The sequence below is a fragment of the Hyla sarda genome, chromosome 4 (genome assembly GCF_029499605.1).
Source record: "Hyla sarda isolate aHylSar1 chromosome 4, aHylSar1.hap1, whole genome shotgun sequence".
Lineage (NCBI taxonomy): Eukaryota > Metazoa > Chordata > Amphibia > Anura > Hylidae > Hyla > Hyla sarda.
This window is the reverse complement of record NC_079192.1, coordinates 355,320,911-355,348,493: the sequence shown is the minus strand read 5'-3', so window position 1 is coordinate 355,348,493 and position 27,583 is coordinate 355,320,911. Positions and strand designations below refer to the sequence as shown.

Sequence of the window (27,583 nt, the reverse complement as noted above, 5' to 3'; positions counted from 1 at the left end):
GCATTAACAACATGGAGAGGAGTCTCCTGCTCACTGAGCAGGCACTCTCGGGAATAGAGGTGGGGGAGGACAGTGGGACGGAGTTGCAGGACAGTCAGGCCGTTAGCTGGGTTACAGTTAGAAAGAGGGGTAGGGGAAAAAGTGTCAGGGAGGCTAGTCCTGAACTGGCACACCCCAACAAGTTTGCCCGCTTGGCAGATGAGGGGGATGCCATTACAGAGCTAGCAGAACTGCAGCAGGATACCACCTCTGACCGCCAGGGGGGTGTCTGCTCCAGTAAGGAGGGAGGGAGGAGTACAGGGCAGGCCAGACAGGTACTAGTGGTGGGGGACTCAATTATTAGGGGGACAGACAGGGCAATCTGTCACAAAGACCGGGATCGCCGAACAGTGTGTTGTCTGCCTGGCGCACGAGTTCGGCACATCGCGGATCGGGTTGACAGGTTGTTGGGCGGGGCTGGAGAGGACCCAGCAGTCATGGTACATATTGGCACCAATGACAAAGTAAGAGGTAGGTGGAGTGTCCTTAAAAATGATTTCAGGGACTTAGGCCGCAAGCTTAAGGCAAGGACCTCCAAGGTAGTATTTTCTGAAATACTACCAGTACCACGAGCCGCACCAGAGAGGCAGCGGGAGATCAGGGAGGTAAACAAGTGGCTCAGAAGCTGGTGTAGGAAGGAAGGGTTTGGGTTCATGGAGAACTGGGCTGACTTCGCTGTCGGTTACCGGCTCTACCGTAGGGACGGGCTGCACCTCAATGGGGAGGGTGCAGCTTTGCTTGGGGAGAAGATGGCTAGAAGGGTGGAGGAGTGTTTAAACTAGGGACTTGGGGGGAGGGAACCTACAGCAAAGAGGGGGAAGTTAGTGTAGATAGAGAGGTGGGAATTATAAATGTACCTGGGGGTGGAGCGGAGGGAGGGGTTAGAATAGTTAATAGGATTAGGCTTCATAGGAAAATAAAACTTACACCCTTGAATCCCATTAACCCCAATAACATAAAGGATGGAAATGTAAAGTGTATGTTCACAAATGCCAGAAGCCTAGCAAATAAAATGGGGGAGCTTGAGGCCTTGATACTGGAGGAACATATTGATATAGTTGGGGTCACTGAGACATGGCTGGACTCCTCGCATGACTGGGCTGTCAATCTGCAGGGGTTTACATTGTTTCGCAAGGATAGAATGAACAGAAAAGGTGGTGGAGTCTGTCTGTATGTAAGAAGTGGTATGAAAGTCAGTGTGAACGATGCCATAGTGTGTGATGATTCTGAGGATGTGGAATCATTGTGGGTAGAATTACAAAAGGAGGGAAATACTGAAAAAATAGTATTTGGTGTAATCTACAGACCCCCTAATATCAATGAAGAGATAGAAGTTCGGCTTCATAAACAAATAGAGAGGGCCGCCCGGGCAGGTACAGTGGTAATAATGGGAGATTTTAACTATCCAGATATAGATTGGGGTCCGGGGTTGGCTAAAACTACAAAGGGGCGACAATTCCTAAATTTATTGCAGGATAATTTTATGGGCCAGTTTGTGGAGGACCCAACAAGAAGTGATGCCTTGTTGGATCTGATCATTTCCAACAACGCAGAGCTGGTTGGTAATGTAACTGTGCGGGAAAACCTTGGTAATAGCGACCACAATATAGTTACTTTTGACTTAAAATGTAGAAAACAAAGACAGGCGGGGAAGGCAAAAACATATAACTTTAAAAAGGCAAATTTCCCTGGGCTGAGGGCTGCACTACAGGACATAGACTGGGGGGAGGTGTTGTCAAATACTGATACAGAAGGTAAATGGGACATCTTTAAATCAACTCTAAATAACTATACAGCTAAATATATACCAAAGGGGAACAAATATAAACGATTAAAACTAAATCCTACATGGCTGACACATGATGTTAAAAGAGCAATAAACAACAAAAAAATAGCCTTCAAAAAATACAAATCTGATGGGTCAGCTATAACATTTAAACAGTACAAGGAGCTTAATAAAATCTGTAAAAATGTAATAAAAACAGCAAAAATTCTAAATGAGAGACAGGTGGCCAAAGAAAGCAAAACTAATCCTAAATATTTTTTTAGATATATAAATGCAAAAAAACCAAGGACAGAGCATGTAGGACCCCTTAATAATGATAATGGGGAGGTTGTCACAGGCGATCAAGAGAAGGCGGAGCTACTGAATGGGTTCTTTAGTTCTGTATACACTATGGAAGAAGGAGCTGACATTGGCCAGGTCAGTGCTGGTAACACATCATGTAATGTACTGAACTGGCTTAATGTAGAGATGGTACAAGGTAAGTTAAGTGATATAAATGTAAGCAAATCCCCAGGACCGGATGGACTACACCCAAGAGTTCTTAGAGAGGTAAGTTCAGTAATATCTGTACCCCTGTTCATGATATTTAGAGATTCTCTGGTGTCTGGTATTGTGCCAAGGGACTGGCGCAAGGCGAATGTGGTGCCAATCTTCAAAAAGGGCTCTAGGTCTTCCCCAGGAAACTATAGACCGGTAAGTTTAACGTGCATTGTGGGTAAATTGTTTGAAGGACTTATAAGGGATTACATACAGGAATACATAGGGGATAATTGTATTATAAGTGATAGCCAGCATGGGTTTACTAAGGATAGAAGTTGTCAAACCAATCTAATTTGCTTTTATGAAGAGGTGAGTAGAAGCCTTGACAGAGGAATGGCTGTGGATATAGTGTTTCTGGATTTTGCTAAAGCATTTGATACTGTCCCTCATAGACGTCTGACAGGTAAGTTAAGGTCTTTGGGTTTGGAAATTTTAGTTTGTAACTGGATTGAACACTGGCTCATGGATCGTACCCAGAGAGTGGTGGTCAATGATTCGTACTCTGATTGGTCCCCGGTTATTAGTGGTGTACCCCAAGGTTCAGTACTGGGCTCGCTGTTGTTTAATTTATTTATCAATGATATAGAGGATTGCATTAACAGCTCTGTTTCTATCTTTGCAGATGACACCAAGCTTTGTAGCACAGTACAGTCTATAGAGGATGTGCATAAGTTACAAGATGACTTGGATAGACTAAGTGTCTGGGCATCCACTTGGCAAATGAGGTTCAATGTGGATAAATGTAAAGTTATGCATCTGGGTACTAATAACCTGCATGCATCGTATGTCTTAGGGGGGATTAAACTGGCAGAGTCACTGGTAGAGAAGGATCTGGGTGTACTTGTAGATCACAGACTACAGAATAGCATGCAATGTCAGGCTGCTGCTTCCAAAGCCGGCAGGATATTGTCATGTATCAAAAGAGGCATGGACTCAAGGGACAGGGACATAATACTCCCCCTTTATAAAGCATTGGTACGGCCTCACCTGGAATATGCTGTTCAGTTTTGGTCACCTGTCCATAAAAGGGACACTGCGGAGTTGGAAAGGGTGCAGAGACGCGCGACTAAACTAATATGGGGCATGGAACATCTTAGCTATGAGGAGCGATTAAAGGAGTTACAATTGTTTAGTCTTGAGAAGAGACGTTTAAGGGGGGATATGATAAACGTATATAAGTATATTAATGGCCCATACAAAAAATATGGAGAAAAACTGTTCCAGGTTAAACCCCCCCAAAGGACGAGGGGGCACTCCCTCCGTCTGGAGAAGAAAAAGTTTAGTCTCAAGGGGCGACACGCCTTCTTTACCGTGAGGACTTTGAATTTATGGAACGGTCTACCTCAGGAACTGGTCACAGCAGGAACAATTAACAGCTTTAAAACAGGATTAGATACATTCCTGGAACAAAATAAGATTAATGCTTATGAAGAAATATAAAATCTCATCCCTTCCCCAATATCGCGCCACACCCCTACCCCTTAATTCCCTGGTTGAACTTGATGGACATATGTCTTTTTTCGACCGTACTAACTATGTAACTATGTAACTATGTAACTATATATATAAATAGTATAAATACATATATTAAGGCAAAACTAGAATAATATATATATTCAAGAGCATAGTAAGGACAAACCACTATCAATGGGCGAATACCATGAGTACACTAATAAGACCAAAAGATGAGAAAAATGAAAAGAAGAGAAAAGGGGAAAAAAATAATATATATAATAATAGACCCCTAATAATGGAGCACTACGTCCAACCTTTTATTAAGACCCCTAGGAAACCTAGTGTCTACCTAAGGATCCAGTAAATTTCTCTGTCCAAAAGTTTCTTTTTATGATCTCCTCCTCTCTTCGGGCAAAAAACTTTTTCTATACCCTGTAATTTAACGCCTGTCCAATTACCGGAGTGGCATTCTGCAATATGTTTAGTTATCATGGAGGTGTTTCTACTGTCAAAGTGTGGAGTATCGGAGAGATGTTTTCTGACCCGCACCTTTAAAGTATTAGTTGTGCACCCCACGTACTGCATATTACATGGCTCGCATGTGAATAAATAAATCACATACTTTGTATTACAATTGATATAATGCTTAATCGGAAAGGAGTCATGATTAGTGCAGGACGTGAAGGTTGAAGAGGGTGATATAACATTACAGCATTTACATACTCAATGGCCACATTTATAGGTTCCCCTATGTTCAAGCCAAACCGGGTTCATTTGGGTTCTTTCAGAGTATAAACTGGGGGATAATTTTTGTCCCAGAGTAGGTGCTCTACGGGCCACACAACTATATCCTCCATCCAGAGCAGGCGCTACTGTAGGATCCGCTAGGAGTATGGGTATGTACTTATTAATGATTTTACAGATTTGCCCATATTGTGTACTATATGATGTAGAAAAAACTACCTTACGTTTGACAGTGTGTGCAGGAGCACAAGGTTTGGTTCCAATGGGAGAAATCATATGTTTCCTATCTCTGTGTAACGCTACATTGTAGGCCCTGTCTACATTTCACCTAGGGTATCCTCTCTGGCTTAATCGTTCTTTAATGTTGTTGGCTTCAAATTCAAAGTGTTCCAATCTCGTACAATTCCTTCTAGCCCGTATCATTTCCCCAGCAGGGATATTTTTAATTACGTGGGCAGGATGGCACGAGTGGGCATGGAGGATTGAATTTACAGCTGTATCTTTTCTATAAGTTCTGGTAACTATAGAACGAGATAGAATATCCCCCATCAAAGATAAATCTAAAAAAGAAATTTCACTGGAATGAAATTGGATGGTAAAAATTAAACCTAAAGGATTATCATTGAGATGATCAGAAAATCCCTGTATGGCCGCCACATCAGCCCCCCAAATAAATAGGAGGTCATCAATATAGCGGCCATACCAGGAGATGGACTTGGCATAGGGGTTATGGGGGGGCGAAGAGATTCTCCCTCTCCCACCAACACATATAAATGTTGGCGAGAGAGGGGGAAAACTTCGCCCCCATCGACGCCCCAGTGATCTGTAAGTAGTACCGGTCATTGAACATGAAAAAATGATGAGATAAAAGAAAATCAACAACCAGGACCTGCTCTATACTCCATCATTCCCCACAGTCTGGCTCTAGAGGCCTTGAGTTGGTTCCTTTCCACTTTTACATCCTACACCAGCGATCTGAAGGAGTACCCTCAGATCGCTGGTGTAGGATGTAAAAGTGGAAAGGAACCAACTCAAGGCCTCTAGAGCCAGACTGTGGGGAATGATGGAATATAGAGCAGTAACGTCTGCAGTGATCCACATATGACACTCTTGCCATACAAAATCATCAAAGGCCGCTAAAACATGCTGTGTATCTTTAATGTAACCGGGCATGTGCGGAACAAAAGGTTGAAGTATACTATCGGTCCAGGCGCAAAGCCTCTCATTAAGTGACCCTATGCCTGCCACGATAGGTCTCATCTGTGGTGGGAAAGAGTTTTTATGAACCTTGGGTAAAGAATGGAATATAGCCACCACCGGACACTCAGGTACAAGATAATCTGCAATTTTTGTGATAGTATTCCACTCTTCACCCCCAACTGTACAAGATTAATAAGGGCTTTCTTGAAAGCGGGTGTCGGATTCCCCGACAGGGGCCTGTATGTAGTGCTGTCCAACAGCATGGCGGTGTTTAACTTGCAATACAGGCCACTGTCCAGGAGAACGACACCCCCTCCTTTGTCCGCCTGACGTATAATCAAATCATCCCCTTTATCCAGTTGCATGAGAGCCTTGCGTTGTTTTTTATTAAGATTATCTTTGTGATGCATATCTTTCACTGAATGTGATGGCATAGCAAGTTCACGCTCCACCACATCCTGGAACATGTCTAGGGATGGGGTTCGTGATGCAACTGGGTAAAATTGGGGGTTAGACGACTCAAAAATAGGCATGTCATCTATTTTGGTGTGGTCCTGTAAGTCTTGTAGATTGGATAAAACAACCAAATCATCAAATAAAATGTTAGTACCACTAAAATTACTCATGCCATATAAATTTGAGTCAGATGCAACATTTTCATGCAAATTGGATATTTCATTTACTGTACTATTATCATCAAATTCAGTTGTGTCACATACATGATCTCGACAGTTATGAAAATGTTTTTTTACTGTAATATTGCGGACAAATTTGTTTAGGTCCATTAATGTCCGAAAAAAATCAAAGTCACATTTGGGGGAAAAAGACAAGCCTTTAGAGAGGAGATCAAGTTGCTCATGGGAAACAATTTTGGCCGATAAATTAAAGACAGGCAAGCAGGTTACCTCTTTCTCCCGTCTTTGCGAGCGCCTGCGGCTTGATTGATGTTTCCGCCCTGCCCTCCGTTTTTTGAAGAGGATCTGGTGTGAACAGTGTCCCTTGTATTCGGGAGGGGTGAGGATGCTGCATTGGGTCTGCTAATCCCTGAATTCAGGGAGCGGTCTTGGACTTCTGAGGTGGAAATAACCGAGTCCGTATCCTGTGAGGTGAAGCTGACTCTTAGGTCCTTCTTATTTTTACGATGCTTATATTTATTTCTGTTGGACTTTAAGATAGATTTAGGAGTATGTGCATTTCCAATGCTAGACGGCCATTGATAGACGGTTCCAGTTTTGTAGTCCTGGAGGTCTCTTTGAAACTAGATATGTTTAGTTTCAGTGATTGTGGACTCTGTTTTTGTCAACTTGTCCATAATAGAAGTATCCAGGGCTATAAAATCATTATGGTTTTCAAATATAGAGGCTTGAGCTTGTAGATCTTGTATCTTTTTGCTGATATCCTCTAATGCCTTTTCTTCATATGACATAATAAGAGCCATAAATTTCAATGAAGAGTCGGTCATCAGTGCTTCCCATTCCTGTTTAAATGTTTCACAGTATATCGTAGTGGGGAATTTGCGCAAGCGGAGACCTCTTGGAACCATTTTTTGCTTTGTGTATTTTCTAAGCGTTGCCAGGTCCCACCAAACTTTAACCTCCGAAATCAATGCATTATGCAATTCATTCATAAGAATTCTTAAATCCACTGTACCTTGTGCCTCTTGTGTTGTTGCATTAAAGATGTCTTGCATCTTGGCCGACCTGTCGAGACACTCCTCCACCGGTTTAAGACTGCCGCCGGTCGCCATATTGTATATAAATTTCACGGCGTTCAGGAGATAGGAGAGCACGGAAAAAGGCAAAGTCCAACATGCAATGTGAAAGTAGAGGAAGTTTTCCGGCTCTATCCCTGGTCTGGATCCCAAGCAAGGAGAGGGTGTGGACCTCACCCAGAACAATGGAAATAAAGAAAGCGAACTCCAGCTCGGCTCAGGTAAGTGCGGCTTTATTCACATCAACGAGACAACAGGTACAGGGAGGAAGTGACGCGTTTCGGCCAGGTGCTGGCCTTAGTCGTACAATGATTACAGATAAGAGTACTTGGAATCTGTAATCATTGTACGACTAAGGCCAGCACCTGGCCGAAACGCGTCACTTCCTCCCTGTACCTGTTGTCTCGTTGATGTGAATAAAGCCGCACTTACCTGAGCCGAGCTGGAGTTCGCTTTCTTTATTTCCATTGTTCTGGGTGAGGTCCACACCCTCTCCTTGCTTGGGATCCAGACCAGGGATAGAGCCGGAAAACTTCCTCTACTTTCACATTGCATGTTGGACTTTGCCTTTTTTCCGTGCTCTCCTATCTCCTGAACGCCGTGAAATTTATATACAATATGGCAACCGGCGGCAGTCTTAAACTGGTGGAGGAGCGTCTCGACAGGTCGGCCAAGATGCAAGACATCTTTAATGCAACAACACAAGAGGCACAAGGTACAGTGGATTTAAGAATTCTTATGAATGAATTGCATAATGCATTGATTTCGGAGGTTAAAGTTTGGTGGGACCTGGCAACACTTAGAAAATACACAGAGCAAAAAATGGTTCCAAGAGGTCTCCGCTTGCGCAAATTCCCCACTACGATATACTGTGAAACATTTCAACAGGAATGGGAAGCACTGATGAACGACTCTTCATTGAAATTTATGGCTCTTATTATGTCATATGAAGAAAAGGCATTAGAGGATATCAGCAAAAAGATACAAGATCTACAAGCTCAAGCCTCTATATTTGAAAACCATAATGATTTTATAGCCCTGGATACTTCTATTATGGACAAGTTGACAAAAACAGAGTCCACAATGACTGAAACTAAACATATCAAGTTTCAAAGAGACCTCCAGGACTACAAAACTGGAACCGTCTATCAATGGCCGTCTAGCATTGGAAATGCACATACTCCCAAATCTATCTTAAAGTCCAACAGAAATAAATATAAGCATCGTAAAAATAAGAAGGACCTAAGAGTCAGCTTCACCTCACAGGATATGGACTCGGTTATTTCCACCTCAGAAGTCCAAGACCGCTCCCTGAATTCAGGGATTAGCAGACCCAATGCAGCATCCTCACCCCTCCCGAATACAAGGGACACTGTTCACACCAGATCCTCTTCAAAAAACGGAGGGCAGGGCGGAAACATCAATCAAGCCGCAGGCGCTCGCAAAGACGGGAGAAAGAGGTAACCTGCTTGCCTGTCTTTAATTTATCGGCCAAAATTGTTTCCCATGAGCAACTTGATCTCCTCTCTAAAGGCTTGTCTTTTTCCCCCAAATGTGACTTTGATTTTTTTCGGACATTAATGGACCTAAACAAATTTGTCCGCAATATTACAGTAAAAAAACATTTTCATAACTGTCGAGATCATGTATGTGACACAACTGAATTTGATGATAATAGTACAGTAAATGAAATATCCAATTTGCATGAAAATGTTGCACCTGACTAAAATTTATATGGCATGAGTAATTTTAGTGGTACTAACATTTTATTTGATGATTTGGTTGTTTTATTCAATCTACAAGACTTACAGGACCACACCAAAATAGATGACATGCCTATTTTTGAGCCGTCTAACCCCCAATTTTACCCAGTTGCATCACGAACCCCATCCCTGGACATGTTCCAGGATGTGGTGGAGCGTGAACTTGCTATGCTATCACATTCAGTGAAAGATATGCATCACAAAGATAATCTTAATAAAAAACAACGCAAGGCTCTCATGCAACTGGATAAATGGGATGATTTGATTGTACGTCAGGCGGACAAAGGAGGGGGTGTCGTTCTCCTGGACAGTGGCCTGTATTGCAAGTTAAACACCGCCATGCTGTTGGACAGCACTACATACAGGCCCCTGTCGGGGAATCCGACACACGCTTTCAAGAAAGCCCTTATTAATCTTGTACAGTTGGGGGTGAAGAGTGGAATCCTATCACAAAAAATTGCAGATTATCTTGTACCTGAGTGTCCGGTGGTGGCTATATTCCATTCTTTACCCAAGGTTCATAAAAACTCTTTCCCACCACAGATGAGACCTATCGTGGCAGGCATAGGGTCACTTAATGAGAGGCTTTGCGCCTGGACCGATAGTATGCTTCAACCTTTTGTTCCGCACATGCCCGGTTACATTAAAGATACACAGCATGTTTTAGCGGCCTTTGATGATTTTGTATGGCAAGAGTGTCATATGTGGATCACTGCAGACGTTACTGCTCTATATTCCATCATTCCCCACAGTCTGGCTCTAGAGGCCTTGAGTTGGTTCCTTTCCACTTTTACATCCTACACCAGCGATCTGAGGGAGTACCTGGTCCTGGTTGTTGATTTTCTTTTATCTCATCATTTTTTCATGTTCAACGGACGGTACTACTTACAGATCACTGGGGCGTCGATGGGGGCGAAGTTTTCCCCCTCTCTCGCCAACATTTATATGTGTTGGTGGGAGAGGGAGAATCTCTTCGCCCCCCATAACCCCTATGCCAAGTCCATCTCCTGGTATGGCCGCTATATTGATGACCTCCTATTTATTTGGGGGTCTGATGTGGCGGCCATACAGGGATTTTTGATTATCTCAATGATAATCCTTTAGGTTTAATTTTTACCATCCAATTTCATTCCAGTGAAATTTCTTTTTTAGATTTATCTTTGATGGGGGATATTCTATCTCGTTCTATAGTTACCAGAACTTATAGAAAAGATACAGCTGTAAATTCAATCCTCCATGCCCACTCGTGCCATCCTGCCCACGTAATTAAAAATATCCCTGCTGGGGAAATGATACGGGCTAGAAGGAATTGTATGAGATTGGAACACTTTGAATTTGAAGCCAACAACATTAACCCCTTAAGGACCAGGCCATTTTACACTTTAAGGACCAGAGCGTTTTTTGCAATTCTGACCACTGTCACTTTAAACATTAATAACTCTGGAATGCTTTTAGTTATCATTCTGATTCCGAGATTGTTTTTTCGTGACATATTCTACTTTAACTTAGTGGTACAATTTTATGGTAACTTGCATCCTTTCTTGGTGAAAAATCCCAAAATTTGATGAAAAAAATGAAAATTTTGCATTTTTCTAACTTTGAAGCTCTCTGCTTGTAAGGAAAATGGATATTCAAAATAAAACATTTTTGGGTTCACATATACAATATGTCTACTTTATGTTTGCATCATAAAATTTATGAGTTTTTACTTTTGGAAGACACCAGAGGGCTTCAAAGTTCAGCAGCAATTTGGAAATTTTTCACAAAGTTTTGAAACTCGCTATTTTTCATGGACCAGTTCAGGTTTGAAGTGGATTTGAAGGGTCTTCATATTAGAAATACCCCATAAATGACCCCATTATAAAAACTACACCCCCCAAAGTATTCAAAATGACATTCAATAAGTGTATTAACCCTTTAGGTGTTTCACAGGAATAGCAGAAAAGTGAAGGAGAAAATTCACAATCTTCATTTCTTACACTCGCATGTTCTTGTAGACCCAATTTTTGAATTTTTGCAAGGTGTAAAAAGGAGAAAATTTTTACTTGAATTTGAAACCCAATTTCTCTCGAGTAAGCACATACCTCATATGTCTATGTTAATTGTTCGGCGGGCGCAGTAGAGGGCTCAGAAGGGAAGGAGCATCAAATGGTTTTTGGGGGGCATGTCACCTTTAGGAAGCCCATATGGTGCCAGGACAGCAAAAAAAAAACACATGGCATACCATTTTGGAAACTAGACCCCTCAGGGAACGTAACAAGGGGTAAAGTGAACCTTAATACCCCACAGGTGATTCACGACTTTTGCATATGTAAAAAAAAAAAATATATGTTTTACCTAAAATGCTTGGTTTCCCAAAAATGTTAAATTTTTAAAAAGGATAATAGCAGAAAATACACCCCAAAATTTGAAGCCCAATTTCTCCCGATTCAGAAAACACCCCATATGGGGGTGAAAAGTGCTCTGCTGGCGCACTACAGGTCTCAGAAGAGAAGGAGTCATATTTGGCTTTTTGAAAGCAAATTTTGCTCTGGGGGCATGCCGCATTTAGGAAGCCCCTATGGTGCCAGGACAGCAAAAAAAAAACACATGGCATACCATTTTGGAAACTAGACCCCTCGGGGAACGTAACAAGGGGTAATGTGAACCTTAATACCCCACAGGTGATTCACAACTTTTGCATATGTAAAAAAAAAAAAAAAAAATTTTTACCTAAAATGTTGGTTTCCCAAAAATTTTAGATTTTTAAAAAGGGTAATAGCAGAAAATACCCCCCATAATTTAAAGCCCAATTTCTCCCGAGTACGGCGATACCCCATATGTGACCCTAAACTGTTGCCTTGAAATACGACAGGGCTCCAAAGTGAGAGCGCCATGCGCATTTGAGGCCTGAATTAGGGACTTGCATAGGGGTGGACATAGGGGTATTCTACGCCAGTGATTCCCAAATAGGGTGCCTCCAGCTGTTGTAAAAGTCCCAGCATGCCTGGACAGTCAGTGGCTGTCTGGTAATACTGGGAGTAGTTGTTTTGCAACAGCTGGAGGCTCCGTTTTGGAAACAGTGGCGTACCAGACGTTTTTCATTTTTATTGGGGAGGGGAGGGGGGCTGTGTAGGGGTATGTGTATATGTAGTGTTTTTTACTTTTTATTTTATTTTGTGTAGTGTAGTGTTTTTAGGGTACAGTCGCACGGGCAGGGGGTTCACAGTAGTTTCTCGCTGGCAGTTTGAGCAGCGGCAGAAAATTTGCCTCAGCTCAAACTTGCAGCCGGATACTTACTGTAATCCTCCGCCCATGTGAGTGTACCCTGTACGTTCACATTGGGGGGGGGGGGGGAGAAACATCCAGCTGTTGCAAAACTACAACTCCCAGCATGTAGGGTCTATAAGTGCATGCTGGGAGTTGTAGTTTTGCAACAGCTGGAGGCTCCGTTTTGGAAACGGTGGCGTACCAGACGTTTTTCATTTTTATTGTAGGGGTATGTGTATATGTAGTGTTTTTTACTTTTTATTTTATTTTGTGTTAGTGTAGTGTAGTGTTTTTAGGGTACAGTCGCACGGGCGGGGGGTTCACAGTAGTTTCTCGCTGGCAGCTTGAGCTGCAGCAGAAAATTTGCTGCAGCTCAAACTTGCAGCCGGATACTTACTGTAATCATCCGCCCATGTGAGTGTACCCTGTACATTCACATTGGGGGGGGGGGGGGGGGGGGGACATCCAGCTGTTGCAAAACTACAATCCCAGCATGTACGGTCTATCAGTGCATGCTGGGAGTTGTAGTTTTGCAACAGCTGGAGACACACAGGTTGTGAAACACCGAGTTTGGCAACAAACTCAGTGTTTTGCAACCAGTGTGCCTTCAGCTGTTGCAAAAGCTACAACCCCCAGCATGTACGGACAGCGGAAGGGCATGCTGGGTGTTGTAGTTATGCAACAGCGGGAGGCATACTACTTTGGCTGGGGATTGTAGTTATGCAACAGCTGGAGACACACTGGTTTGCTACTTAACTCAGTGTGCCTTCAGCTGTTGCAAAACTACAACTCTCAGCAGTCACCGACAGCCAACGGGCATGCTGGGAGTTGTAGTTATGCAACCAGCAGATGCACCACTACAACTCCCAGCATGCACTTAAGCTGTTTGTGCAAGCTGGGAGTTGTAGTTACACAACAGCTGAAGGTACACTTTTCCATAGAAAGAATGTGCCTCCAGCTGTTGCAAAACCATAAGTCCCAGCATGCCCATAAGTGCATGCTGGGAGTTGTGGTGGTCTGCCTCCTCCTGTTGCATAACTACAGCTCCCAGCATGCCCTTTTTGCATGCTGGGAGCTGTTGCTAAGCAACAGCAGGAGGCTGTCACTCACCTCCTGCTGCTGCTTGATCGCCGCACAGGTCAGTCCCGCCGCTCCTGGGGCCCCGATCCCAACATTGACGCCGGGGATCGGCGCTCACGTCCTCCGGAAGAGGGGCGGAGCGGGAGTGACACCCGCAGCAGGCGCCCTGATTGGTCGGCCGGTAATCCGGCCGACGAATCAGGGCGATCGTGAGGTGGCACCCGGGTCACCGGGTCACTGGAGACCCGATTAACCCGGAATCGCCGCAGATCGCTGGACTGAATTGTCCAGCGATCTGCGGCCATCGCCGACATGGGGGGGCATAATGACCCCCCTGGGCCATATGCCGCGATGCCTGCTGAACGATTTCAGCAGGCATCGGGCACCGGCTCCCCTCCGGCTAGCGGCGGGGGGCCGGGAAAGGACAGGACGTACTCCTACGTCCTCGGTCCTTAAGGACTCGGAAACGGGGGCGTAGGAGTACGTCCATTGTCCTTAAGGGGTTAAAGAACGATTAAGCCAGAGAGGATACCCTAGGTGGAATGTAGACAGGGCCTACAATGTAGCGTTACACAGAGATAGGAAACATATGATTTCTCCCATTGGAACCAAACCTTGTGCTCCTGCACACACTGTCAAACGTAAGGTAGTTTTTTCTACATCATATAGTACACAATATGGGCAAATCTGTAAAATCATTAATAAGTACATACCCATACTCCTAGCGGATCCTACAGTAGCGCCTGCTCTGGATGGAGGATATAGTTGTGTGGCCCGTAGAGCACCTACTCTGGGACAAAAATTATCCCCCAGTTTATACTCTGAAAGAACCCAAATGAACCCGGTTTGGCTTGAACATAGGGGAACCTATAAATGTGGCCATAGAGTATGTAAATGCTGTAATGTTATATCACCCTCTTCAACCTTCACGTCCTGCACTAATCATGACTCCTTTCCGATTAAGCATTATATCAATTGTAATACAAAGTATGTGATTTATTTATTCACATGCGAGCCATGTAATATGCAGTACGTGGGGTGCACAACTAATACTTTAAAGGTGCGGGTCAGAAAACATCTCTCCGATACTCCACACTTTGACAGTAGAAACACCTCCATGATAACTAAACATATTGCAGAATGCCACTCCGGTAATTGGACAGGCGTTAAATTACAGGGTATAGAAAAAGTTTTTTGCCCGAAGAGAGGAGGAGATCATAAAAAGAAACTTTTGGACAGAGAAATTTACTGGATCCTTAGGCTAGACACTAGGTTTCCTAGGGGTCTTAATAAAAGGTTGGACGTAGTGCTCCATTATTAGGGGTCTATTATTATATATATTATTTTTTTCCCCTTTTCTCTTCTTTTCATTTTTCTCATCTTTTGGTCTTATTAGTGTACTCATGGTATTCGCCCATTGATAGTGGTTTGTCCTTACTATGCTCTTGAATATATATATTATTCTAGTTTTGCCTTAATATATGTATTTATACTATTTATATATATATAATTATATACTTTTTATTATACTAATATACAATATTATATCTCTCACCATTGCCTGCATAAGGTCCTCCGTTCTTTATAGTCATTATTACTACATGAGATCTAAGATATTCTGATATTTACAAATTTATTATTTTCTTTCTATATAAAATCTCATGTATTGCAATTCTTCCTATGCCGTTGTGTAAATTGCGACATTTGCGTCTTTATATATATATTTTTCTTATCATTATTATACAATACACATTTCTATGTCGCAGTTCACACAATGTTTTGGAGAACTTTTTATACCTCTAGCGGATGCACAGCGGATCAGCCTATGTTTCCCTTGGGCTGCCGGTGTGCAATCGCATAGATTGTTAGTTATTACATTTTTTTATTACATTTGCACTTATTTTTTCTATATATAGTTAATAAAGAATTTGTTTTTATTTCTTTTTAACTCTGATCGCATCATATGATTAATATAACAGTGCATAAGTGTATTTTGTTCTCTATGCTAGTGGATCCGGGTGTGAATGGGAGCCACTCCTGGCTAATTAGCCCTGGGTGCCTCCCCTCGCCCCTGGTTCCATATATAAGAGTACTTGGAATCTGTAATCATTGTACGACTAAGGCCAGCACCTGTCCGAAACGCGTCACTTCCTCCCTGTACCTGTTGCCTCGTTGATGTGAATAAAGCCGCACTTACCTGAGCCGAGCTGGAGTTCGCTTTCTTTATTTCCATTATTCTGGGTGAGGTCCACACCTTCTCCTTGCTTGGGATCCAGACCAGGGATAGAGCCGGAAAACTTCCTCTACTTTCACATCTCTGCTTCCCTGTATGAACCCCGTGCATATCTGCTTCCCTGTATGAACCCCATGCATCTCTGCTTCCCTGTATGAACCCTGTGCATCTCTGCTTCCCTGTGTGAACCTCATGCATCTCTGCTTCCCTGTATGAACCCTGTGCATCTCTGCTTCCCTGTATGTACCCTGTGCATCTCTGCTCCCCTGTATGAACCCCGTGCATCTCTGCTCCCCTGTATGAACCCCAGGCATCTCTGCTTCCCTGTACGAACCCCTTGCATATCTGCTTCCCTGTATGAACCCCATGCATCTCTGCTTCCCTGTATGAACCCCGTGCATCTCTGCTTCCCTGTGTGAACCCCGTGCATCTCTGCTTCCCTGTATGAACCCAATGCATCTCTGCTTCCCTGTATGAACCCCGTGCATCTCTGCTTCCCTGTGTGAACCTCATGCATCTCTGCGTCCCTGTATGAACCCCGTGCATCTCTGCTTCCCTGTATGAACCCCATGCATCTCTGCTTCCCTGTGTGAACCCCGTGCATCTCTGCTTCCCTGTATGAACCCTGTGCATCTCTGCTTCCCTGTATGAACCCCATGCACCTCTGCTTCCCTGTGTGAACCCCGTGCATCTCTGATTCCCTGTATGAATCCCGTGCATCTCTGCTTCCCTGTGTTAACCCCGTGCATCTCTGCTTCCCTGTATGAACCCCGTGCATCTCTCTTTCCCTGTGAATCCAGTGCATCTCTGCTTCCCTGTGAACCCAGTGCATCTTTGCTTCCCTGTATGAACCCCGTGCATCTCTGCTTCCCTGTATGAACCCCATGCATCTCTGCTTACCTGTATGAACCCCGTGCATCTCTGCTTCCCTGTAGGAACCCCGTGCATCTCTGCTTCCCTGTGTGAAGCCCGTGCATCTCTGCTTCCGTGTGAACCCCGTGCATCTCTGCTGAACTCTGACATATAAATGCACAGGGTTCATACAGTGATGTTCATGTCCTGTACAAACCCCATTAATTTCCATGTCCTCTTTATGGGGCTAATAAACACCCAATGAAAACGCAGAAACCAGCCCGTGCAGTTCGTCCTCCACCTTGCAGCCCGAGGAAACCTGCGTTATACACAGCACACTAACATAACTCAGCCCTGGTTGGGATACACTGGTATACACACACAAAAGGGACTACAACTCCCAGCATGTGTCATTCAGGAGACTTCAGTCTGTGGTATAACACCAGCATGCTGCCTCTGTAGTCTCCTGGGAGTTGTAGTTCACCACACCTCTACAGGGCATACACCAGTGTTTCCCAACCAGGGTGCCTCCAGCTGTTGCAAATCTACAACTCCCAGCATTACATGGTTGGAAAACACAGGCATACACACACCTAACAGGGACTACAACTCCCAGCATACACACACACCTAACAGGGACTACAACTCCCAGTACACACACAACCCTAACAGGGAATACAACTCCCAGCATACACACACACACACACACACACCTAACATGGACTACAACTTCCAGCATACACACACACCTAACAGGGACTACAACTCCCAGCATACACACACATACACCTAACAGGGACTACAACTCCCAGCATACATACACACAGAACAGGGACTACAACTCCCATCATACACACACCTAACAGGGACTACAACTCCCAGCATACACACACACACACCTAACAGGGACTACAATTCCCAGCATACACACACACCTAACAGGGACTACAACTCCCAGCATACACACACACCTAACAGGGACTACAACTCCCAGCATACACACACACCTAACAGGGACTACAACTCCCAGCATACACACACACCTAACAGGGACTACAACTCCCAGCATACACACACCTAACAGGGACTACAACTCCCAGCATACACACACACACCTAACAGGGAATTCAACTCCCAGCATTCCCTGGTTGGGAACCACTTGCATACACACACTCCCAGCATACACACACACACACCTTACAGGGACTACAACTCCCAGGATACACACACACACATAACAGGGACTACAACTCCCAGCATACACACACACCTAACAGGGGCTACAACTCCCAGCATTCCCTGGTTGGGAACCACTGGCATACACACACCTAACAGGGACTACAACTCCCAGCATACACACACACCTTACAGGGACTACAACTCCCAGGATACACACACACAACAGGGACTACAACTCCCAGCATACACACACCTTACAGGGACTACAACTCCCAGGATACACACACAACAGGGACTACAACTCCCAGCATACACACACCTAACAGGGACTACAACTCTCAGCATACATGCACACATAACAGGGACTACACCTCCCAGCATATACACACACACACACACTCACTCATAACAGGGACCTCCTCCTCCTCACATAGAAATCATCCCCAGTCAGAGATTTATTCCCCGTAGAATGAGATTTGCCATAGAATGAGATGGTCCGCCTCCATCACATCCTATTGGCTCACTCTTGTCACGTGACATATTTAAACGTCACGCATCGATGCGCACAGCAGTGTCAGTTTGGCTATCACAGGGAGAGGATCTCCTCTCCCTGTGATAGCTGAAGCTGCACGGAGCTCTCATGGCCTCTGTGGCCCGACAGAAGTTCACACATTTACGCAGCTCATACGGCTGGCTCATATATATTTACTGTCATGGCGCTGTCATCAGTGTGCGTCCCCGCGAGCGCCCCACGCCCGCAGCTCTACTCCCCGTCCTGTTAATGCTCAGGGAGCTGGGAACAGAAAGTAGAGCATCGGGCGCAGGTAAAGTAGTACTGCGCATGCGCAGCACTACGCGAATAACTTAACCTGCGCCCGATGCTCTACTTTCTGTTCCCTGCTCCCTCAGCGTTAACGGGACGGGGAATAGAGCTGCGGGCGTGGGGCGCTCGCGGGGAGGCACACTGATGACAGCGCCATCGGGCATAGGGATCCCGATAGCGCTGTGGATCAACATTACATGTAATAATAGAGTAAATGTATATGAGCTACGTAAATGTGTGAACTTCTGTTGGGCCACAGAGGCCATGAGAGCTCCGTGCAGCTTCAGCTATCACAGGGAGAGGAGATCCTCTCCCTGTGATAGCCAAACTGAGACTGCTGTGCGCATCGATGCGTGACGTTTAAATATGTCACGTGACAAGAGTGAGCCAATAGGATGTGATGGAGGCGGACCATCTCATTCTATGGCAATGCACCGGCAGTATGGGGGACAATTTTTATATTCTGGAGTTCTCCTTTAAGAAGGGCAATGGGTCTGTAGCTGGCACAGTCATGGGGGTCCTTATCGGGTTTAGGGATAAGAGTCACTAGGGAATGCAAGAAGGATTGTGGGATCCCCTCCCCCCTAAAAAGGAATTGAATAGTGAAACTATTCTAGGTAGCAAGAGAGGAGCAAAACTCTTGTAGTACAGGGGGCTTCTTACAGTGTGTCACCCCAGTAGTAAGGTGGGGCATGTCAAAGGGCTGGACGATTGGCAGAGTCAAGAGGCAACAAAATTAGCTTTTGCCTAAGGTGGCAAGAATCCTTGCACCAGCCCTGTGGGCATTCCACTTCCCTGTTAAAGTATATGAGCATTCAATTGTGTCATTCCTCAGTATGTCCCGTGAAGATGCTCGAAAAAGAAACCAACTTCAGTGCATAAGAATCTGGATGAATAAGAAAGCCATTTTAGCCTCGTATACATACGCCACACTAGGATCGCCAGATGCCACCTAAAAGCACCATTGTATAGACGTTTGGCAGTGCCATACGGTTCAGACAGAGGCTTGTACCAGATCATGCTTAAGACATCAATACAATAGAACAATGCCACATATACCAGCATTCCACAAGTAAACATTGCGCTGGCACTGAGACTTCCCGTTTACTACAAGCACTACGCTTACAGGAAGTGCCACGTGTACCAAGAGCGCAGGCGCGGTGCCGCCCCGGGGCTGGGACTGTGCACTTCCTGCTACCCAGCGCAACATTTTTTACATTATCGCCAATAATCTCGGGCCTGCTTTATCCGGACATAATGAGCGGCTGATTCCTCTCCTTACAGCTAACATCTCAACAGTATCTCCGGACGGGTGTATCCTCAAGATTCCTCACTTCTTCATAGTACTCAGTGACCATGTCCAACGCCGGGTACAACTCCCAAAATGGGGGATCTGGGCCGCCGTACTCGAATGGTAAGCTGTGGTGGGTGCTGCTGCTGTGTGTGTGTGTGTGTGTGTGTGTGTGTGTGTCCTTTTTGGGGACAGCAGGTATGGGGTTAAGCTAGCAGTCATCTTCACACACGTGTATATTACATGTATAGATAGCTGGAGCTTGACTTACTAAAATCTGCTCTGACCAAAGGTCATAATGCTTTTGTGAAGCTGTCATGCCAGCTGTCACCTTTGAACCCTGAAGCATGTGCCCCCAGCTATATGAACCACGACTTCCCGTAGGATTGTCACCTCGTGATACTTAAGTTACTTATTGTTTCTCCTATATTTTTTTATCCAAAGTTGGCATAGTCTTTCTGCTTGCCAACATTTACACTGCTCAAAAAAAAAATTAAGGGAACACTACGATAACATCCTACATCTGAATGAATGAACTAATCATATGAAATAATTTCTTTACATTGAATGTGCTGACAACAAAATCACACAAAAATTATCAATGGAAATCAAACTTATCAACCTATGGAGGTCTGGATATGGAGTTAGGCTGCTTTCACACTATAAAATTCATCCGTTTTAAAGATCCGTTTGATGTTCCGTTATGAAAACCCTGAAAATCGGCCATTAAACGTCCGTTAGAAAATCCCATTATAGTCTATGGGATTTTTACATTATCCGTTTTAATCCATTATAGTCCGTTATTAATAACTGATGTTATTTTGTGATGGGAGAATGAACGGAAGAAATAGTTTATGCAATATTTCTCCCGTTACTATCTTCTGTCACAAAGTAACGTCCGTTATTAAGAAAGGACTATAATGGATTAAAGCGGATAATGTAAAAATCCCATAGACTATAATGGGATTTTCTAACGGACGTTTAATGGCCGATTTTCAGGGTTTTCATAACGGAAGTGGAAAACCACACTACAGGCTGATCCAAGTTTGATGTTATGTCCTTCAAAACACGTCAAAAGAGGCTCAGTATTGTGTGTGTGTGTGTGTGTGTGTGTGTGGCCTCCACGTGCCTGTATGACCTCCCTACAACACCTGGGCATGCTCCTGAAGGAGGTCCTCCCAGACCTGGACTAAAGCATCTGCCAACTCCTGGACAGTCTGTTGTGCAATGTGGCATTGCAGGGGTTTGGAATTTTATTTAAAAAAAAATATCCGTATTTTTCGCCCTATAGGACGCACCGTATTTTTAGGTGCAAAATCTAAAAAATTAAAGATTTTGAACCCAATAGTGGTCTTCAACCTGCGGACCTCCAGATGTTGCAAAACTACAACTCTCAGCATGCCCAGACAGCCGTTGTAGTTTTGCAACATCTGGAGGTCCGCAGATTGAAGACCACTGCATAGGAGGTAATACTAGCGTGTCCCCGCCGCTCCGGACCTGTCACCGCTGCCCTGGATGTCGCTCCATCGCTGTCGCCGTGTCCCCGTCACTCCGGAACGTCTCTGCTGCCGGCCGGGTATCCTCGCTCTCCGTCGCCGCCATCACGTCGTTACGCACGCCGACACACGTACCCGACGACGTGATGATGAGGAAGGAGAGCGCCAGCTATACAGGGGATCCCTGAACGGAAAAGACACCGAGGAGGCAGGTAAGGTCCCTCCCGGTGTCCTGTAAGCACTAGCCCGGCTATTCGGTCAGGCTGTTCGGTCCCTCATGACGATCCACTTGTCCGGGCCAATTTTCGCTTTTACGCTGTAATTTTTTCCTCCTCGCCCTATAATAGCCATAACTACCTACTATAATGATACCTTTTAATTTTTCAATAACATATTCTCTGAACCAAAAAATATATATTAGGTGAAGTGAAATTGAAATAGTAAAAGATAATTTTGCAGATTTGGTGGTTTTCTTTTCTACACCATTTACCTTGTGGTTGAGGTAACATGTATGTTTCATACTTTAGTCCGTCCTGATTACAGCGATACCAGATTTGTATAGTTTACGTCATGTTGTACAAATAAAAAATTTTTTTGATTGTTTTAGAATGTTTTTAATTGACATTTTTTTTACATTTACCGTACGGGATAGATATAGATATAGATATATATATATATCTATCTCTATCTCTCAATGTGTGTGTATGTATATGCATGTATGTATGCATGTTTGTTCCACAGAAACGTCCAAACCGCTAAAGATATTAACATGAAACTTGACACACATGTTACTTATATGTCAACAACAAGCATAGGCTAGGTAATTTAACTCTTACTCACCCCCATTTGCCAGGGGCGGGGTTTATGTTTAAAGTCCCATACAACTCTATGGGAAATATGTTACTGCATAACTTCAAAACGGCTGAAGATATTTCGATAATACTTGGTCACATGTTACTTATATGTCCACTTAAAATATAGGATAGTTAATTTAACCCATAACCACCCCCATTTGTGAGGGTCAGGGTTTTTGTTTAACCCCTACAGGACCCATGACGTAACGGTACGTCCTGACACCCTGAGTCTTAAGGACCAGGGACGTACATTTACGTCATGGGCAGTTCTAGTCCCCGCCATGCGCCGGGCGGGGATCGGAGCGGGATGCCTGCTGAAATCATTCAGCAAGCATACCGTGCAAATGCCCAGGGGGGGGTCATCAGACACCCCCCCCCCCCCCCCCCCCATGTCGGCGATCGCGGCAAATCGCAAGTGAATTCACATTTGCGATTTGCGCGATTACGGGTCTATAGTGACCCGGTGATCCGGAATGTAAGGGGGATCGCGGGTGTCTAAGACACCCACGATCCCCCTGAAGCGATAGGAGTGAGGTGGCACGGGTGCCACCTCTCCTATCCCTGCTATTGGTGGTCTAGACGCGACCACCAATAGCAGATCGGGGGCGGGGGATTTACTTTAGTTTTCCCCGTCCTGCCCACCCACTATAGTCGGGGCAGGATGGGGAAACGACGGGGACCGGCGCCAAAGATCCACTTACCGATCCGGGCGGGCAATGCAGGCTGCGGGCGACGGAGATCGGCGGGCGGCGATGACGTGCGGCTGGATCCGACGGAAGCCGGTGAGTTGCCTAGCAACATCTGGAGGGTACAGTTTGAGACCATTATACAGTGGTCTCTAACTGTAGCCCTCCAGATGTTGCAAAACTACAACTCCCAGCATGCCCAGACAGCTGTTTGGACATGCTGGAATATGTAGTTTTGCAACAGCTGGAGGGCTACAGTTTGAGACCACTATATAGTGGTCCCTAAACTGTAGCCCTCCAGATCTTGCAAAACTACAACTCCTAGCATGTACAAACAGCAATCAGCTGTCTCGGCATGCTGGGAGTTGTAGTTGCGTACCTCCAGCTATTGCATAACTATATCTCCCAGCATGCCCTTCGGCGATCAGTACATGCTGGGAGTTGTAGTTTTGCAACAGCTGGAGGCACACTGGTTAGAAAATACTGAGTTAGGTAACAGAACCTAACTGAAGGTTTTCCAACCAGTGTGCCTCCAGCTGTTGCAAAAGTACAACTCCCAGCATGCACGGTCTGTCAGTACATGCTGGGAGTTGTAGTTTTGAAACAGCTGGAGGTTTGCCCCCCCATGTGAACGTAAAGGGTACATTCACACGGGCAGGTTTACAGTAAGTTTCCTGCTTCGTTTGGGCTGCGGCAAATTTTTCGCCGCAGCTCAAACTCCTAGCGAGAAACTCACCGTAACCCGCCAGTGCGAATGTACCCTAAAAACACTACATTACACTAAAACATAATAAAGAGTAAAACACGACATATACACCCCCTTACACTGTCCCTCCAATAAAAATGAAAGACGTATTGTATGGCAGTGTTTCCAAAACGGAGCCTCCAGCTGTTGCAAAACAACAACTCCCAGCATTTCCGGACAGCCACTGACTGTCCAGGCATGCTGGGAATTTAGCAACAGCTGGAGGCACCCTGTTTGGGAATCACTGGCATAGAATACCCCTATGTCCACCCCTATGCAATCCCTAATTTAGTCCTCAAATGCGCATGGCGCTCTCTCACTTCGGAGCCCTGTCGTATTTCAAGGAAACAGTTTAGGGCCACATATGGGGTATCTCCGTACTCGGGAGAAATCGCACTACAAATATTGGGGGGCTTTTTCTCCTTTTATCCCTTATGAAAAGGAAAAGTTGGGGCTACACCAGCTTGTTAGTGTAAAAAAATTTACACTAACATGCTGGTGTTGCCCTTTACTTTTTATTTTCACAAGCGTTAAAAGGAAAAAAAGACCCCCAAAATTTGTAACGCAATTTCTCCTGAGTACGGAAATACCCCATATGTGGGTGTAAAATGCTCTGTGGGCGCATAACAAGGCTCAGCAGTGTACGTTTGAGGTCTAAATTGGTGATTTGCACAGGGGTGGCTGATTTTACAGCGGTTCTGACATAAACGCAAAAAAATAAATACCCACATGTGATCCCATTTTGGAAACTACACCCCTCACGTAATGTAATAAGGGGTACAGTGAGCATTTACGCCCCACAGGTGTCTGACAGATTTTTGGAACAGTGGTCCGTGAAAATGTTAAATTTTATTTTTCATTTGCACAGCCCACTGTTCCAAAGATCTGTCAAACGCCAGTGGGGTGTAAATACTCACTGCACCCCTTATTAAATTCTGTGAGGGGTGTAGTTTCCAAAATAGGGTCACATGTGGGGGGTTCCACTGTTCTGGCACCACGGGGGGCTTTGTAAATGCACATGGCCCCTGACTTCCATTCCAAACAATTTTTTTCCCAAAAGCTCAGTGGCGCTCCTTCTCTTCTGAGCATTGTAGTGCGCGAGCAGAGCACTTGACGTCCACACATGGGGTATTTCCATACTCAAAAGAGATGGGGTTACAAATTTTGGGGGGTCTTTTCTGCTATTAACCCTTGCAAAAATGTGAAATTTGGGGGGAAACACACATTTTAGTGAGAATTTTTTTTTTTTTACATATGCAAAAGTCGTGAAACACCTGTGGGGTATTAAGGCTCACTTAATTCCTTGTTACGTTCCTCAAGGGGTCTAGTTTCCAAAATGGTATGGCATGTGTTTTTTTTTTTTTTTTTTTTTGCTGTTATGGCACCATAGGGGCTTCCTAAATACAACATGCCCCCCAAAAACCATTTCAGAAAAACGTGCTCTCCAAAATCCCCTTGTCGCTCCTTCGCTTCTGAGCCCTCTACCGCGCCCGCTGAACCATTTACATAGACATATGAGGTATGTGCTTACTCGAGAGAAATTGGGCTACAAATATAAGTATACATTTTCTCCTTTTACCCCTTGTAAAAATAAAAAAAATTGGGTCTACGAGAACATGCGAGTGTAAAAAATGAAGATTGTGAATTTTCTCCTTCACTAGGCTGCTATCCTTGTGAAACACCTAAAGGGTTAAAACGCTGACTGAATGTCATTTTGAATACTTTGGGGGGTGCAGTTTTTATAATGGGGTCATTTGTGGGGTATTTCTAATATGAAGACCCTTCAAATCCACTTCAAACCTGAACTGGTCCCTGAAAAATAGTGAGTTTGAAAATTTTGTGGAAAATTGGAAAATTGCTGCTGAACTTTGAAGCCCTCTGGTGGCTTCCAAAAGTAAAAACACGTCAATTTTATGATGCAAACATAAAGTAGACATATTGTATATGTGAATCCAAAATTTTTTTTATTTGGAATATCCATTTTCCTTACAAGCAGAGAGCTTCAAAGTTAGAAAAATTCAAATTTTTCATAAAATTTTGGGATTTTTCACCAAGAAAGGATGCAAGTTACCATAAAATGCTACCACTATGTTAAAGTAGAATATGTCACGAAAAAACAACCTCGGAATCAGAATAACTAAAAGCATTCCAGAGTTATTAATGTTTAAAGTGACAGTGGTCAGATGTGCAAAAAACGCTCTGGTCCTGAGGTGTAAAATGGCCTGGTCCTTAAGGGGTTAAAGTCCCATGAAAATTAATGGGAATTGTATGTTCGTTTTTTTTTTTTTTTATACATTTTTTATTTAACCCCTTAAGGACCAATGCAAATAAACCTGTATGACCCTGAAAGACCAGGCCTGTTTTTACAAATCGGGGATGTCTGTCTTTATTAGAGAATAACTCTGGTAACGTTTTGCCAATCACGATAATTCTGACATTGTTTTTTTTGTCACAAGTTGTCCTTCATGCACATAGTAAAAGTAAGCCGATATCATTTGTAGTTTTTTTTTACAATGCAAAAAATCATGAAATTTTTACAAAAAATTACGATTTTTTGCTATTTTAACACTAATAGGTTGCATATATTTATACTTACTGACCAAATAGTTTATGAAACTTATACTTTCAGATGTCTACTTTATTTTTACGTAATTTTTTTGTTTTTAATTAACATTTTAAATTAGTTAGAAGCCTAACAATTTAACTTGAAATTTTGAAAATTTGAAAAGTACATCTTTTCTTATGTGCTATGCAAGGTTTGCAGAAATTAAAAGGTAGTAGAACATGGGAACACCCCCCCCCCCCCCAAATGACCCCATTTTAAAAACTAGACCCCTCAAGGTATTCGCTAGGGGGTACAGTGAGTATTTTAACACCATAGTTTTTTGGCAGGAATTATTACAAAGTCAGTGTTAAAAATTCGAAATTTGCAATTTTTCACAAATGCATCATTTGGGGGGCATATTATTTGTACATCACTTCTGATATTGAAAGAAATGCACCCTATATTTTATTTAGCTGCTTGTCCCATGTTCGGAAATATCCCTGCTTAGGCCATATATGGTTCCTTGGCCGTGTGGTAGGACTCAGGAGAGGAGTGCCATTTGGCTTTCAGGGCAGAACAGTACCCCCACCCCCACAAGTGACCCCATTTATATACCGCACCCCTACAAGTTATTGGCTGGACCAGGGACCTCTCTGATTGGTCCTTGGTCGGCTGGCAGTATAACGCGTCTGTCTGTGACAGTTAAGGCTCCTGATGGATATATCCGCCATGTTGTGGGAATAAGCACCCGCTCATGGCGAATATATCCATCACTGCTGCGGCTGGGTAGCTCAGTGTGTCCACTCATGACTGCTGGCGGGAAATCCGCCGCTATGAGTGGACACACAAAGCTACCCAGCCGCAGCAGCGAGCTCATTACCGTGACTGCTGCATAATGTGTAGGATCACATGGTCGACATCCGCAGCATATTACATGCTCCGCCATGTCCGCCAATGCGATCCTACACATTATGCATTTATTTTTATTAGATTAATTTAATAAATGTATTTAAAAATTTTTAAATTTTTTTTATTTTTTATTTTTTTACACTTTTATTTTATTTATTTTTACACTTTTTAATGCTTTGGAATACTTAGTATTCCAAAGCATTATAGTTATATGCTGCCTGCCAGTTTTCACTAGCAGGCAGCATATTAGGAGGTGCCTCTGGCACGTCCTTTCAGGCAATACCCAGGGCAGACCTGGGGGTCTTTGTAGGACCCCCGGCTGCCCAGGTATGCAGCAGCACCCCGTGATGCTCCGGGGTGCTGCAGGAGAGACAGAGGGAGCCCCCTCCCTCTGTCAGAACTC

The 27,583-nt window shown here is 44.1% G+C and overlaps 1 protein-coding gene across 8 annotated transcripts in view; it reads left to right on the top strand.

Moving 5' to 3' along the window:
• The first annotated feature begins 19,819 nt into the window (after positions 1-19,819).
• The window catches only part of SEC24A (SEC24 homolog A, COPII coat complex component), a 916,567-nt gene continuing 908,803 nt past the window's right edge, over positions 19,820-27,583 (top strand). For all 8 annotated transcript variants that reach the window (XM_056516618.1, XM_056516617.1, XM_056516616.1 and 5 more), the window contains exon 1: positions 19,820-20,068. In XM_056516618.1, the coding sequence (XP_056372593.1) occupies positions 20,011-20,068 (58 nt within the window). In that variant the 5' untranslated portion in view covers positions 19,820-20,010. The remainder of the gene's footprint in view (positions 20,069-27,583) is intronic.